The sequence below is a fragment of the Chiloscyllium punctatum genome, chromosome 6 (assembly GCF_047496795.1).
Source record: "Chiloscyllium punctatum isolate Juve2018m chromosome 6, sChiPun1.3, whole genome shotgun sequence".
NCBI classification, from domain to species: Eukaryota; Metazoa; Chordata; class Chondrichthyes; order Orectolobiformes; family Hemiscylliidae; genus Chiloscyllium; species Chiloscyllium punctatum.
The window spans coordinates 60,356,355-60,373,202 of NC_092744.1; the positions used below are offsets into that span (position 1 = coordinate 60,356,355).

The 16,848-nt window shown below is 41.2% G+C and overlaps 1 protein-coding gene across 1 annotated transcript in view; it reads left to right on the forward strand.

Moving 5' to 3' along the window:
* LOC140478424 (uncharacterized) overlaps window positions 1–16,848 on the forward strand; it is a 361,667-nt gene that overhangs the window by 327,509 nt on the left and 17,310 nt on the right. Inside the window, exon 7 of the mRNA XM_072571690.1 lies at window positions 9,187–9,255. Coding sequence (XP_072427791.1) covers window positions 9,187–9,255 — 69 coding nt within the window. The remainder of the gene's footprint in view (window positions 1–9,186; window positions 9,256–16,848) is intronic.

The window sequence follows — 16,848 nt, forward strand, 5'->3', positions numbered from 1 at the left end:
GAAGACGGACAGGTAGGACTGTTCAAAAGGGTGGTGCTGAGTTGGAAGGTTGGATCTGGGATAAGGTGTGGGGAGGGGAAATGAGGAAACTGGTGAAATCGACATTGATCCTGTGTGGTTGGAGGATCCCAAGTTGGAAAATGAAGCATTCTTCCTCCAAGCATTGGGTGGCTAGGATTTGGCGGTGGAGCAGGCCCAGGACTTGCATTTCCTTGGTGAGTGGGAAGGTGAGTTAAAGCGTTTGGCCACAGGGTGGTGGGGTTGTTTAATGCGTGTCTCCAGAGATGTTCTCTGAAATGTTCCACAAGTTGGCGTCCTATCTCCCCAGTGTAGAGGAGACCACATCAAGAGGAATGGACAAAGTAGATCATGTGTGTGGAAGTACAGGTTAATCTCTGTTGGTTGTGGAAGGATGCTTTGGGGTCTTGGACGGAGGTGCGGGGAGAGGTGTGGGCACAGATTTTGCACTTCTCGCGGTGGCAGGGAAAAGTGCTGAGAGTGGAGGGTGGGTTGGTGAGGGGAATGGACTTAACAAGGGAGTCACGGAGGGAATGGTCTCCCTGGGACCAATTCCACCATAGTACATTCCAGATGGCCTCCTTCTTCAAAGACCACAATTTCCCCTCCCACATGGTCAACAATACCTTCCAACGCATCTCCTCCACTTCCCACACGTCAGCCTCAAACTCCACCCCTCCAATTGCAACAAGGACAGAACTCCCCTTGTCTACACCTTCCATCCCCCCAACATCACATTATCCTTAGCCATTTCCACCACCTACAAACAAACCCCACCAGGAGGGATATATTTCCCTCCCCATCTCTATTTGTGTTTTGGAGACCGTTCCCTCTGCGATTCCCTTGTTAGGTCCACGTCTCCCACCAACCCACCCTCTATTCCTAGCACCTTCCCCAGCCACCACAAGAAGTGCAAACCCTGTGCCCACACCTTCCCCCTTACCTCCAACCAAGGCCCCAAATGATCCTTTCATATCCAACAAAGATTTACCTGTACTTCCACACACGTCACCTACTATGTCTGTTGCTCTCGATGTGGGCTCCTCTACTTTGGGGAGACAGGATGCCAACATTCCAGAACTGTCCTATCTGTCCATCTTCCTTCCCACCTATCCGATCCACTCTCCTCTCTGACCTATCACATTCACCTCCACCTTCACCTACCTATTGCATTCCCAGCAACCTTCCTACCCCCTCCCATTTATCTCTCAGCCCCCTTGGGCCATCCCCTCATTCCTGATGAAGAGCTTATGCTCCAAAGGGCGACTCTACTGCACCTCGGATACTGCCTGACAGGTTGTGCTTTTCCAGTGCCACACTCTTCGACAGCATGGAGAAAAAGTTGACTAAAAGAAAGGAAACACTGTAGGAATAATTGGAAAATTCTCACATTGGAGATGAGTTGAAAGTGGTGTTCCCAAGGGATTGGTGTTGGGACCCTTGCTTTTTCTGATTTATATAAACGATTTGAAAATGGGTGTTGGGGCCAAAATCTCCAAATTTGCAGATGATACTAAGCTAGGGAGAATCGTGAATTATAAAGATGATGTTGAACAACTTCACAGGAACATTGACAAGTTTACCAAATGGGCAGATGCCTGGCAGAAGAGTTTCAATGTTGAGAAATGAGGTAATGCATTTTGGGAGAAGAGACATGGAGAGACACTACAGAATGGTACAACTTTGAGGGGAATAAATGAGCGGAGGGACCTTGGAATTCACATGCATAATTCTCTGAAGGTGGCCAGGTAAGTTTTTAAAGAGAATTAAAGGATTGTTGGGTTTATAAATTGAGGCATGGAGTATAAAAGCAAGGAAGTGATGCTACATCTCGACAAATCATTGGTCAGACCATATTGTATTCAGGGTGAATACAATTCTGGGCATCTTATTTCAGGAAGGATGTTAAAGAGAGGTGGTTAGGTGTTCAAAATGATGAACAATTTTGATAGTGTAAAGAATGATATTCTGTTTCCGCTTGTTGGTATGTTATAATAACTAAGGATCACAACTCCAAGATTGGCAGAAGGAGAGCTGGGAGTAAGATGAGGAAGAACTTCTTTATTCCGTTGTTAGGATTTGTAATATGCTGTTTGGGACAGTGGTGGAGGTGGATTCCATAGGGCAATTTCAAAATAGAGTCATAGGGTCCTACATAGTCATAGGGAAATGAATATTCAAGGCTACACGTGCTTTCGTAAGGACAGATTGACAGGCAGAGGGGGTGGGGTGGCCATGTTGGTAAGGGATGATATTCAGTCCCTTGCGCAGGGGGACCTAGAATCAGGGGACGTAGAGTCAGTGTGGATAGAGCTGAGAATTTTTAAGAGTAAAAAGACCCTCTTGGGAGTTATCTACAGGCCCCCAAACAGTAGTCTGGATGTCGGATGTAAGTTGAATCAGGAGCTGAAATTGGCCTGTCACAAAGATATTACTACAGTTGTTATGGGGGATTTCAACATGCAGGTAGACTGGGAGAATCAGGATGGTTTGGACCTCAAGAAAGAGACTTTGTGGAGTGCCTCTGAGATGGATTCTTAGAACAGCTGGTGCTGGAGCCTACCAGGGAGAAGGCAGTTCTGGATCTGGTATTGTGCAATTAACCAGAATTGATCAGGGACCTTGAAGTGAAGGAGCCATTGGGAAGTAGTGACCATAACACAATAAGCTTCAATCTGCAATTTGAGAGGGAGAGAATATAATCGGAAGTGACAATATTTCTGTTGAATAAAGGGAATATGGTGGTATGAGGGAGGAGCTGGCCAAAGTTCAATGGTGGAATACCTTAGCAGGGATGACAGTGGAGGAACAATGGCAGATATATCTGTGTATAATGCATAAGATGCAGGATCAGTTCATTCCAAAAAGGAAGAAAGATGCTAGGAGGAGGCATGGGATGCCGTGGCTGACGAGGGAAGTGAAGAAAAAATATTAAGTTAAGAGAGAAAAAGTATAACATAGCAAAGATAAGTGGGAAAACGGAGGACTGGGAAGCTTTTAAAGAATCACAGAGGATTACTAAGAAGGAAATACGCAGAGAAAAAATGAGGTACGAAGGTAAACTGGCCAGAAATATAAAGGAGGATAGTAAAAGCTTTTTTAGGTATGTGAAAGGCAAAAAAATGGTTAAGACTAAAATTGGGCCCTTGAAGACAGAAACAGGGGAATATATTACAGGGAACAAAGAAATGGCAGAAGAATTGAATTGTTACTTCAGATCTGTGTTCACTGGGGAAAACACGAGCAATCACCCTGAGGTAACAGTGGCTGAAGGACCTGCACTTAAAGGAATTTATATTTGCCAGGAATTGGTGTTGGAGAGACTGTTAGGTCTGAAGGTTGATAAGTCCCCGGGGCCTGATGGTCTACATCCCATGCCTGATGGCGCATGGTATTGGGGGCAAAGTACTAACTTGGATTGAAAGTTGGTTGGCTGATAGGAAACAAAGAGTAGTGATCAACAGCTCCATTTCAGAATGGCAGGCAGTGACCAGTGGGGTACTGCAGGAATCAGTGCTGGGACCGCAGCTTTTTACAATATATGTTAATGATATAGAAGATGGTATTAGTAATAACATTAGTAAATTTGCTGATGATACTAAGCTGGATGGCAGGGTGAAATGTGATGAGGATGTTAAGAGATTACAGGGTGACCTGGAAAAGTTAGGTGAGTGGTCAGATGCATGGCCGATGCAGTTTAATGTGGATAAATGTATGGTTATCCACTTTGGTGGCAAGAACAGGAAGGCAGATTACTACCTAAATGGAATCAATTTAGGTAAAGGGGCAGTACAAAGAGATCTGCGTGTTCTTGTACACCAGTCAATGAAGGTAAGCATGCAGGTACAGCAGGTAGTGAAGAAGGCTTATAGCATGCTGGCCTTCATAACAAGAGGGATTGAGTATAGAAGCAAAGAGGTTTTTCTGCAGCTGTACAGGGCCCTGGTGAGACCACACCTGGAGTACTGTGTGCAGTTCTGGTCTCCAAATTTGAGGAAAGACATTCTGGCTATTGAGGGAGTGCAGCGTAGGTTCACAAAGTCAATTCCTGGAATGACAGGACTACCTTGCGCTGAAAGACTGGAGCGACTGGGCCTGTATACCCTTGAGTTTAGAAGACTGAGAGGGGATCTGATTGAGACATATAAGATTATTAAAGGATTGGACACACTGGAGGCAGGAAACATGTTTCCGCTGATGGGTGAATGCCGAACCAGAGGACACAGCTTAAAAATACGGGGTAGACCATTTAGGACAGAGATGAGGAGAAACGTCTTCACCCAGAGAGTGGTGGCTGTGTGGAATGCTCTGCCCCAGAGGGCAGTGGAGGCCCAGTCTCTGGATTCATTTAAGAAAGTGTTGGATAGCGCTCTCAAGGATAGTGGAATCAAGGGTTATGGAGATAAGGCAGGAACAGGATACTGATTAAGGATGATCAGCCATGATCATATTGAATGGTGGTGCAGGCTCGAAGGGTAGAATGGCCTACTCCTGCACCTATTGTCTATTGTCTGCAGCATAGAGATGGGCCCTTTGGCTCAAACTGGTCCACACTGACCAAAATGTCCATCCATTCTAGCCCTATTATCCTTCTAAGCCTTTCCTATACATGTATTTGTCCAACTGTCTTTTAAATGTTGTTAATGTACCTGCCTCAACCAAGAACTGGATAAACTTTCAAAAGGGATAAATTTAGAACACTACTGGGATAGCACTGGAGAATAGGGCTCCTGGATAGCTCTTTTGTGAGCTGGTACAGATGATAGCCCAGTTGGTCTCTTTCTGTACTGTAAAGTTCTATGATTCTATGTTGGATGAAGTGTCTAAAAGGCTCAGTGAGATTGAAAAGGAGCACGTGTGCTTTGCTGCGATCGAAGCTATCAGATACTTTGGCATGAAAATCATGCTACAGCCAGTGAAAAGGAAGCTAGAGGCTAGAGTCAGCGCCTCAAAATCAGATGTGCTTAGATTTTCAAGGCATAGTCAAAGACTACTAATATTTTCTATCTGAGTTTGCAGAAGTGTTAGCTGTACTGTTTGAATTTTTTTGAAGGAAGACATGAGACAGGCAAAATCAATGCTGCTGATACATGTTAATGAAGCTTGATCACTCATACATTATGACACAAAGCTCAACCTCAAGCTAGCACATGGTCCTTCAAAGTGTAAAGTTGGGGCCATAATCAGCTGTGTCATGGATAATGATCAAGAGAAAGCCAAAACATTTGCATCATGTACAGTCACCAAGAGTTAATGTAACTATGCACAGGGAGAAAAGGAGGTGTGTGGAATCATTTTTGGATTAAAAAAAATTTGCATCAGGTTTTATTGGATAGAAATATCATGCTAGTTGCAGATCTTAAACCCCGAGTAATTATTCATAATCCAAGGACTGCAATACCAACAATGCTAAGATCAAAGGTGCTCGTTGGGCTCTATCTCAGTCATAATTAGATTACAACACTGAATGTTGTAGTTGAAAGGAAAATGCTATCAGCAATACCATATTGTATTTGCCTCATGAAGACTCAAAAGTAGGCTTTAAGTGTGTAACCTTCAGAACAGGGATCGTGGGTGAGGATGTTTCAGTTACTGCAACTGAAATTCAGAAAAACCTAGTTTTTAAAAAGAGTCTTTGATCAGACTTTGAATGACTGGACAGTATTTGACTAAGGTAAAGAAAAGGAACTGAAACCATTTCAAAGTATCACAGTGCCTCGGTAGTTAGCATTGTTGCCTCACAGCACCAATTACCTGGGTTCAATTCCAGCCTTGGGCGAACTGTCTGTGTGGAGTTTGCACATTCTCCCCGTGTCTGCCTGGGTTTCCACTGGGTGCTCTGGTTTCCTCCCACAGTCCAAAGATGTGCAGGTTAGGTGGATTGGCCATGGGAAATTGACCACAGTGTGCAGGCTAACTGGAGAGACATGGGGAATGCAGGGTTACAGTGGTAGAGAGTGGATTGCTCTTCAGAGGGTTGGTGTGAACTTGATGGGCTGAATGGCCTGGTTCCACACTGTAGGAATTCTAGTTCTAACCAATGTCACGTGAACAGGTGGGGTTCTAGAATGGCAGTACAAAGTTCCTAGTCCTGAATGTCATCTCATGACCCTGATGCCTTTGCGACAAATTCAAATGTTTTAAATGTTTCAAATGTTTGTGGGCGGCACGGTGGCACAGTGGTTAGCACTGCTGCCTCACAGCGCCTGAGACCCGGGTTCAATTCCCGCCTCAGGCGACTGACTGTGTGGAGTTTGCACGTTCTCCCCGTGTCTGCGTGGGTTTCCTCCGGGTGCTCCGGTTTCCTCCCACAGTCCAAAGATGTGCAGGCCAGGTGAATTGGCCAGGCTAAATTGCCCATAGTGTTAGGTAAGGGGTAAATGTAAATGTAGATGTAGGGGTATGGGTGGGTTACGCTTCGGCGGGGCGGTGTGGACTTGTTGGGCCGAAGGGCCTGTTTCCACACTGTAAGTAATCTAATCTAATCTAATCTAATTCTAGCAGAGATGGGAGTGGGAGGGTTGAATTACAGAGACTGGGCATTTGGAAAGACCAGTTATTTCATTAATTTTAGCAAATTCAAATGCCTGATGCTTGTTAGCTTTTGGGTTCACTTCTTTTGGGGGAAGTCGCCAAGGAGGCTAAAGAAAAGTTATTCTTTTGATTGTGAAAATTGTGGTGGTTGTGGTCATCTGTATTGCAAAATGAGTCTTACTGGAACTGGGGTTGTAATTGTACTGTAGTTTTCTCTGGTCATCTTCATTATTAATCATTTTATCTCCTGGCCGTCTGATGAACTGCCTGCTCTCCTCAGTAAGGCAATGACAATTACTAACAAGGCTGCCATTGCATTGGCTAAGTGTCCCAAACCTTTTGGAAGTGCTTGTGGCACTGTTTGGGTGTTGAACTTGTCTCGTACTCAATTAGGGCAAACTAATTTTGTGAGAGTGAAAGGGTTAAGGCACAGCATCAGGACCTGAATTCTGCATGGAAAATCTGGACCAAGGTTTTGACAGAACTACACTCTAAACACATGGTCAGCATGAAACCCATAGCCAACAGTTTTGATTCTTGGCTTGGTCCAGGTGATAGTCTTGAATCATTGATCAGTGCATCTAGGATTGCAAAAGGTCGAGAAGTAGGTTGCCAATAACTCCCGTACATCCACTGCCACCATTGACCTGTTAGTTTAAGAACACATACCAATCTTTTGGAAGAAAGAAATGAAAGACTGGGCAGTACCTTGTAGGAGTTTGAGCAATATTGTCTGTGGTCAGATGTGTTGCAGAATCAGGTGATATGATGTGGCAAGGCCCATCTCAAAGTTGGGAACAATTTACATTGTCTTTAATGTTCTTCACAAACAGCATTGTGAGGATCTAACTAAGCAGCAGCAAGATGCCAATTGACAAGGATGAACACTTGTGAAGCACCTTGTTAATCACACAGCTTGTCTCATTTTTCCTGGATTCCCATTTTACCAAACTGTCCAAACAAGCTAGATGTCAGGACAACTTCACAAAAAACAAGAGCGGGTACTTATGACATTCAACTCACTGCTTGTTTCAAATGACATCCATGCTAGAAACCAAGCATCAACACCCAAGGGCATGCTCCATGGGCACAGTCACCCACACCTGACATCCCCAGACAGTGGTTTCTAACATGTGCCAGGTGCTAAGATCCCTCAGGAATCCTCTCTGATCCACTTAGGCATGCTTCTGCACTGTGTGGCTTGGGTTTAAATATAGCATCTGTGGTGTGAGTACCAGAAGGTCCTGGCAACATTAAGTACTTCTGCTCTGCTGATCATAACTTTGCACAACAAGGATGTCATGAAGCCTGAATATGTAATTAAATATGTGAATAGTGGAAAATTGCATAAGAAAATTTGTCAGATATCATGGAGGGAAACCCTCTGTGAAACTCTTCAAACTTCACATTTCATCAAACTATGAGAAGATTCAAGTGTATTTTTCTGAAAGTCCTGGACTTTATGAAAATCCAAAACCTGACTCTAAAACCTGTTGAATATCAGGACTTCATAAACCAGTAATGAGGTGTGATTTATAAATGTTGAGTAAGAAGAAAATGTGTCAGCTGTTATTTTACCAAATATGCACATTCACAAAGAATTATTTGATTTTTAAACTGTATAGATAGTGTAACTGAAAAAAAATTCTTCCAAAACACTTCTTTTGATGTGGAAAACAGAGTGCAATATATTCAAATATTATGAGCATGCCCAGTTTGTGATGATGTCATACAACATGATCTGACCATCTTGATGTCTGACTCTCTTTACAAATTCCTTCAAAAATATAACAACAAGATTACCTTGGCAGGATTGACTATTTTTCTGAACCTATGGAATGGGTCATTTCAGAGACAAGGAGTTGAATAATCCTTTTAACTTTAACCTGAAACAGCCTTTCCAACACCCAACCTGATTGTTTATGGGCTCTTGCTACCCTCCAAGCTATATGTACCTCTAAAATGGAGATGGACCACTCTGGCCAATGTGTAGGTCCTGTTTGGTTTTTCCGACCACTGTCACTTTTAGTAGTTAACAATACTAGATCTCCTTTTATTGTTCAGAGTTTTCAGTTTCTTGTCCTTATCGAAGTGAAGAAATTTGCAGCAAAAATGTAGGTCTGGATTTTTATAGTTGCTCATGGATACAGTGTAGTTGTAACTTCTAAGCCCTAATATTCCATGCTTCAATAATGTAGTTTGGACTAAAACATGTCATTTATGCAATGTACAATTCTATTCTGGTTGGAAGCTGGCATTAATTTGACACAATGCACTATGTACTGAAGCAAATTCTAGATTCATTTGATGTAATACTAAGATACTTTTGATGAGCATTGCATTTTCATAATGAAATTGTCCTGGAAGTTTGCTTTATTTTCACAATATGGAACAATTTTCACTTCTTATATTTAAGAACTAAAAAGTATCTGCAGTGTTTCAAAGAATTCATTCTTTAAAGATGAAATCAATCCAGTTATTCCCCTGTTATATGATTAAGACTCCAGGGGTCTATTTTGTGCAAAAAAAAAGTCTTTTTGATTTGTCAGAATTTTTTTTGATTAACATGCAGCTGTCATTGTACGAGCAAACCCAGATCTCAACTTTTCCTTTTATCTTTCTCTCTTACCCCAGGCTGAAACCAGTACCTAACTTTTCAGGAGAGAACATCCATTCATTTTTGATCGGTGCACGATATAACAGGTTGGTGAAGACAGTTTGAAATGTCAAGTTCACTTTTCAAATTGTCTGAATTACAGTGTGTATTTTATAACAATTGTACTGTTAATGCTTGTGGATCTGCACTGGCACTGTGCATATTAGCTCAGCGAATTTCAGCTGAATTGACAACCTGACACACAGGGCACAGGAGAGCTCTGGGAGGCGACCTTTCATGGCCTGATGATGGTGATGGGAAGATCAGACCTGCTGGGTGGAGGATGACGTCGGAGGTCTCCGGTGAAGGGTGTGATGGTGGTTGAGGAAGGCTGATCGTGGATGCATCTCAGGCTAGTACCTGGATTCCGGGAGTAAGTGTGAAGGTACTTACCTTTACAGTCTGTCAAGGAACCTGCCCTATTACCTGTGACCTAGGAAACCCAGTGCCAGCAGTAGATACATTTCCAAAAGCTGGATGTCAATGAGGCTAACCATGATGCAAGTGTATGAGGGCTAGATGGTGCATGTCATGTTCTTATATCATCCTCCTTAACACAGTGTTACCACAATCATGCTGGATTGGTTGTATCATTAGTTCAGTTTACTAAACAGATAAAACAAGCTTGTTGTTACAGAACAACATATGTACAAATCCCTAGACTAATAAATTGCTGCTTGTACTCCTTGTGGCTGCTGGTCATATGTCCTCACCTCATCAACCTTGGCTCATCAGAATCCTCAATTCTTAAAGCAACATCGCTTTTAAACCACAGCAGGGACCTGGGTGAGTAGGGTAGGGTTGAATGGAGCCAGAGTTGAACTGAGCTGGTGGAGGTTGCTTTTGTTTGCTTGTTGGGGAGGGTGTCCTATATTTGGCGGCATTCAGGCAGATAATTGGATCTGAATGGTGGATAGTGCTTCAGCTGTTGGTGGGTCATGTGGCGAAGGTAGTTGTAGGTGGGTAAGGAGCATATCTGGCGTCAAGGGGATAATAGGCCTCTTGGAATTCTGAAGAAGGTGTCATCAGGTATTCAGCACTCAGTATAATTGATTGGGTTGGGAGAGGTTATAGAGCAGGTTTTGATCTCTTAGGTTTCCTGGATAACTATCCAGGTAACTGACAGGAATTCTCTGATGTTTCTGCCTCAGGGTTGGAAACTTTGTAAGAGAGTTCTGAACGGCAGGCAATTCATTGGAAGTTTACATTTCTCTGGCAATTTTGCACAGAGTCAGTGCATTGGGATTTCTGAGAGGTTGCAATATGCATCTGACATCTCTCTGACTATCCAGAACTGAGAAGATCTGGGCTAATGTAACTGGTTTTGGGTGCAACACACTTAAGTTTTATATTCCATAACCTTTGGCATAAATTTTCCTGTCAAGTTTAACTTCTGCAAATAAATACATGCTGGGATTAGATTGAGTTTAATTGCTTTTTGTGAAAATTGATGATTGGAATGTGTTTGTTAATTTATCCAGATCAAAAGGAACACAAACCGACCAACTTACTTTCTCTTTCATTTAGACTATTCACACTTTAAAGCATAATTTCTGATGTGTGACATCCACACATGCTGATATGTCATTATTAATATTTTAGAGGCTGGTTCCATGTTGCTTACAGTGAGTTTGAGGATAGTTTTATCCAATATAGTGTATGAAGCAGTATTAGAATAATTGATTCATAATTATTTTATTACAGTGTTGTTCTAGTTTTGGCTTATTGAATTCTGTGAAGAATGGGCATTATGTACAGGGATATATGTCAAAAGAAGAAGACAAAATAGGCAAAGCCTGAGAAAGATTTGAACAAAATATTGAGGATTGCGTAATAATCTGGAGACCGGTAACTAGGCTACAGTGGAGCTAATGGAAATGTATGAAATGGTCTGAGCCACAGTATTCTGAACAATTCGTAATTTATTAGAGGGGAAAAGTCAACAATGAAAAGAAAACAAAATAAAAACATCAAAAATGAAAGCCTGAAATGCCAAAAGCATGTCCCAGAGGTTAACTACAGTTGACGTAAATGTTGGAGTGGCAATGGGCAATACCTTGGAGGTGGAACAAAAAACACATAGTCATTGGATATGGTGAAGAAAGCTCAACTTGGGATCAAGCAATATTTTGTGTCTAATATCTCTTGGGAAAGATTGAAGTGAAAGTTACGGTGGTAATGCAGAGCTACTGTTGGGAATCAAAGATCAAAATGTGGTTTTGCTTTAACCACATTGAATTGGAAGAATTTAGAATACATCAGGGTGTAATATTGGACTGGTGATTGAAGAAGACAGCGACAGAAGTAACACTTGAATGAATTAAGAACAATAAACTGGAGGGCATTAAGTACAAGCCAAATCTATACATATAGATGAAATTGCTGAAGAACAGCATATAAAAGATGCATGAGGGGACGAGGGATGCCATTCCAAATCAGGCAATGGGTTCAGTGGCAATGGAAAATAAAATCCTGGACGATATTGACCTGGCTTCTTGAACTGACAATAGCTTGCCCAGCTCATTTGACCCTGAAAAGTCTTCTTCTGCGGGCTTGTACCAAACTTTGGAGGGCTGACTGACAGATTAGTCAGGGAATTGCTAGACATGGTCAAATTCATGGAATCAAAGCCTACAATAATTTCCAAGACACCATCATCACCATGCTTGGTTTTTCCTGTCCCCACCAACAGAACACCTACGAGAGATTACAGCACACTGGTATATAGTGGAAGGACATTGTAGTTACTCTGGAGTCCTTAACATTGACTCCGGGCTGACTGAAGTCTCATGGTCAAACATGGGCAAGAAATCTCATGCTGATTAGTCAAATGCCGATCCCCTCAGCTGACGAATCAGTAGTTTTTAACTCATTGATGTGATGTGGGTGTTGCAGGCTTGGCCAACATTTGTTGCCCATCTCCAGTTGTCTGTGAGAAGGTGGTAGTGAGCTGTCTTCTTGAACTTTTGCAGTTAATGAGTGTATGTTTATACCCACTGTGCTGTTAGGGATTTTGAAATAATGATACTCAACGAATGATGATAGAGCTCCAAGTCAGGGTGGTATGTAGTTTGGAGGGCCCTGTCCTTCTAGATGATAGAGGTCACAGGTTTGGAAGATCTTGTAGAAGGTGTACACAGCTACAACTGTGCATTGGTGATGGAGTGAATGGTTTTTTTAAAGCAATGGATAAGATACCAATTATCTTTGTCCTGTTGGAAGTACTGTTGGAAATGCACTTATCCAGTCAAATCCAATATACTAATTACTTATGCCTTGTAGATGGTGGACAGACCTTGGGGAGATAGGAGGTGAGTTAGTTCCTGCAGCATTCCTACTTCTAATTTGCTTGTAAGCAGAGTATTTACATTCAGGTTCAGTTCAATTTCTGGTCAGTGGTAATCCTCATGATGTTAACAGCAAGAAATTCAGTGATGGCAACACCATTAAATGTCAAGTACTTCTCCATGTTCAACAACACATGGAAGAAGAACTGAGGGTGGTAAGGTCAGGGAGTGTTACTCCAGATGGGGGACATCAATCACTGTCACCAAGAATGGGTTAGTAGCACCACTACAGACTGAATTGGATGAATCCTAAAGGACATAGCTTCTAGAGTGGGCCTGCAGCAAGTGTTAGGATAACCAACAAAAGGAGGAGATGTATGTGACTTCATTCTTCCACATCTAACTGTTGAAGATGCATGCATTGATGATAGTACAGTAGGAGTCACTACTGCACATTTAATAGACTGTCTTTACATTGAAGATACCTTCCGTCAAGTTGATTGGCATTACATTGTGCTAAATGAATGGATCTGGATACTCAAAACTGAGGTACAATGGGCTATTAGCAGCAGCTGACTTTTATTCAATGACAATCCCCAAACTTGAGTCCCAGCATATTCCCATTCTACCATTACCATCAAGGTGGGTAATCAACACTGCTTCACTGAAGGATGCAGGAGGGCATGTGAGGCACAGAACCAGTCACATCTAACATTCAGGTGTCAACCTGACTGAAGTCACGATACAAGACTGCCTAATAGTAGAAGCATCATGTAGTAGACATAACTCAGTTTCAGGTCTGAACTCCTCAGTCCAGCTACCACACTCCGGTTTAAATGGTGAAGGGCAATTAAGCAATCAAGCAACCAACAGGAGGAGGAGTTTCTCCAAATAATCTCAACCTCTGCAGTGGTGGAGTCCAGCACATTAGTACAAAAGACCATACAAAGCCATTAGTATAAAAGAGAAAAGACAAAGCATTTGCATCACATCTTCAGCCAGAAGTGCCATATTGATGGTCAATCTGGAGTATTTTTGTGACTGGAAGGCAGTTTCTAGTGGGGTACTACAAGGCCTACCACAAAGCAGGTTCCCTGCTTTCTGTGGTCGTAGAATCATAGTACACAAGAGGCTCTTTGGCCAATTGAATCTGTATCACCAATCGTATACTGCTACTTACAAGTAAGTAGTACTTCACTTTCCCACGCTAGGCCCATAGCATTAAACGTTGTGACACTTCAAGTGCTCATCCAAGTACTTCTTAAACATTGTCAGGTTTTCTTCCTCAACTATTCTCCCAGAGCTCCACCACTCTCTGGGTAAAAAAAAGCTTTTCCTCAAATCCCTCTAAACCTCCTGCCTTTCATTTTAAAATTATGTCTCCTTGATAACACTTCGACTGAGGGGAATGGTAGCTTTTTATTCATCCTGGGCCTGCCCCTCCTAACATTATACACCTCTATCAGAACCCCCTTCAACCTTCTCTCCTCTAAAGAAAACATCCCAAGCTTATCCAGCCTTATAGTTGAAATGCTTCATCCCCAGGTAATGTTCTGGTGAATCTCCTTTGCACGCCCATCAATGCATCACATATTTTCTATAATGAGGTGACAAGAACTGTACAAAGTATTTCAGTTGTGGCCTAACCAAAGTTCTTTATAGCTCCAACATGACGTCCCTGCTTTTATAAGGAGTAATGTGCATGGATCTAGAGAGGAGGCTGGGAAGTGGATACATGAATTGCTCCTTAAGGTCAATGTGGGCACAAGGGACATATGGATTTATGCTTTGCAATATTAATTCTATGTTCAATGAGTATTAACCTCTTGACTCCTCAAAGCCTGTCCACCATCTACAAGGCACAAATCAGGAGTGTGATTGAACACTCTTTACATTCCTGGGTAAATCGCGGAGGAGGTGGCATAGTGGTTATGTTACTGGTCTGGTCATCTAGACTCATGAACTGGGGTCAGGGGTTCAACTTCCACCCTGACAGATGGTCAAATGAATTCAATAACAATCTGGAATTTTTAAAAAAATTGTCTAATGGCAACCATGGAATCACTGTTGCTTATTGCTTAAAAAAATCTCACCAAGGCTTTTTTAATAGCATCTTCCAAACGCTCAGTCTCAACCATCTAGAGAGACACAACTGCATGGGACACCACAGCCTGCAAGTTCTCCACCAAGCCACACACTATCCTGGAACCATATTGCTGTTCCTGCAGTGTCATTGGGTCAAAGTGCTGGAACACACTGTTGTAACAGTACATGGGTGTTCCTGCATTATATGGACTGTGATAGTTCAAGAAGTTGCCTCACCACAACCTTCTCAAGGGCAACTAGGGATGGATAATAAAAGCTGACCAAGTTAGTGATGTGCACACCCTGTGAAAAAAGCATCAAGCATGGCTGGAACCTTAAGAGAGTAGCACTGTGAAAGAGATGAGTCACACAGTGGGCTCTTTGAGAGATTACAAATGAGCAATTAACTTGTGGTACTTTTGAGCTGTAACTCATGTACTAGAAACTTGGTTCAGAATGTCCAATCTAACTTCATGTAGGATCTTTAGCATTCTTATAATGCTTAACCAGAGAAGACATGCATATCAATTGGAGCTGAATTTGTATTGGATACCAACATTGAATTTAAATGCTCTGCAGTTCAGAATGACACTTATATTGACATTTAGCAAAATATACTAAGTATATACATGTGATAAAATAAAAATAAAATTCAGAAGCATTTATCTATTGTAACTGGTATAAAAAAGTGGTTATTTCACGAATGAATGAGAAAATAATAAATATCCCCTGTTAAATTTAGCCACACAAGCTGGCACTTTTCATTTATAAATAGATGAATTTGTGTTTCTGTGCCAAGCCGTTCAACATCTTGTATTTTATGAAGATGATCATTAGCAGACAGTAATTCAATATGAGGATTCTGCCATTGTTCAAAATGTTATCAGGATCATTCAAATGAATTTTTACCTGGTAAATACTACCAGACGTCTATTATCGTATATACAGTATGACGTTGTTGATATTTCATTAGTTGTATTCTGCAGACACCGCGAATTGCTATTGTTTGCCATGGAAGCTTAACAGATGTGTACATTTATAGCAATATCTTTCTGATCACTGATTGAAATCTACTAAGTGCAACTCTTTTGAATGTTGCCAGCTATTGAAACAAGAAAAATATAGCATGATCTTTACATTTGAAAATGACCATAAGGCTGTGGAAAATCAGTGACATGACATGTACTAGCTATTAAGGTAGAAACTGCTTGCAGCAATATTGTCAGGTTAACTCTTGATATGCTTGGACCAAATTTCTGTTATAAGCTATTTTAGTGGAGGAATTAACTTGTTGATACAGTATCATTAAAATGACAGAGAAAAGAATCTCAGTGGCCTCGCCATATTTAAACATTGCCATCCATTAAAGTAGAGGAAACTACTCTGAAGCACAAATGGGATTCTCCTTCATAATGACACTGTATTTAAGATGATATCCATCAAGTTGAAGATAAGTTTTTTTTAGCGTATCTATCAAAGCTGTGTTCGGGTTAAGGATTTAGTGGTACACTTTGTACAGTGCAGAATTTCTTTCTCCATTAAATGAAAGCTATCCTTGCTAAACTTATTTAACAATTGTAGTGTGGACAAAATGTCATTAAATAATGTGAACCATTGATTTGGTAAATAAATATGGGTATTGACTTATCTTGGAAACACAAAGTGACTATTAAAGGCTAAAACTGAGGATTGATGAGAGCAATCTTTTAAAGTGAACAATTACTCAAGTTCAAATTCTCCATTCTAACACATCACACACTATTCAACTAATGAGAGCAATACACAATATAAAAGCTCTGCATTCTTATTTCAAAGAATGGAAAGACAAAAATGCAGAAACTGCTGTCACTAGTTTTGACTAAATGTGCTTGACATACGAGTCAGATTCTGTTTGGACTTTTTTCAAATGAAAATAAAAGACACCCAATATATAGGTTCAACTTCAGCGTTATTGGTTACAGGCTGTCTACGTTTATTGTCTATTCAGCTAAACAAGGGTTAAATTAGACATTTAAAAATATTTTGTTAGATAAACTTTTAGATATGTAATTAAAAAATTTTTTTTAGGCTTATCTTGTACAATGATCTTGGATCTTATACAATAACTCTTATTATCTAATACAATGTATGTTTGTCCAATCCTTACTATAGTGAAAGTAATATTTCACATTGATTTCACATCATGAAGTATTTTACTGACTTTTGCTAATATAGTAGTCAAGATATTTTGTCATTCAATATGCATTATCTGTTTACATCTGCAGACTG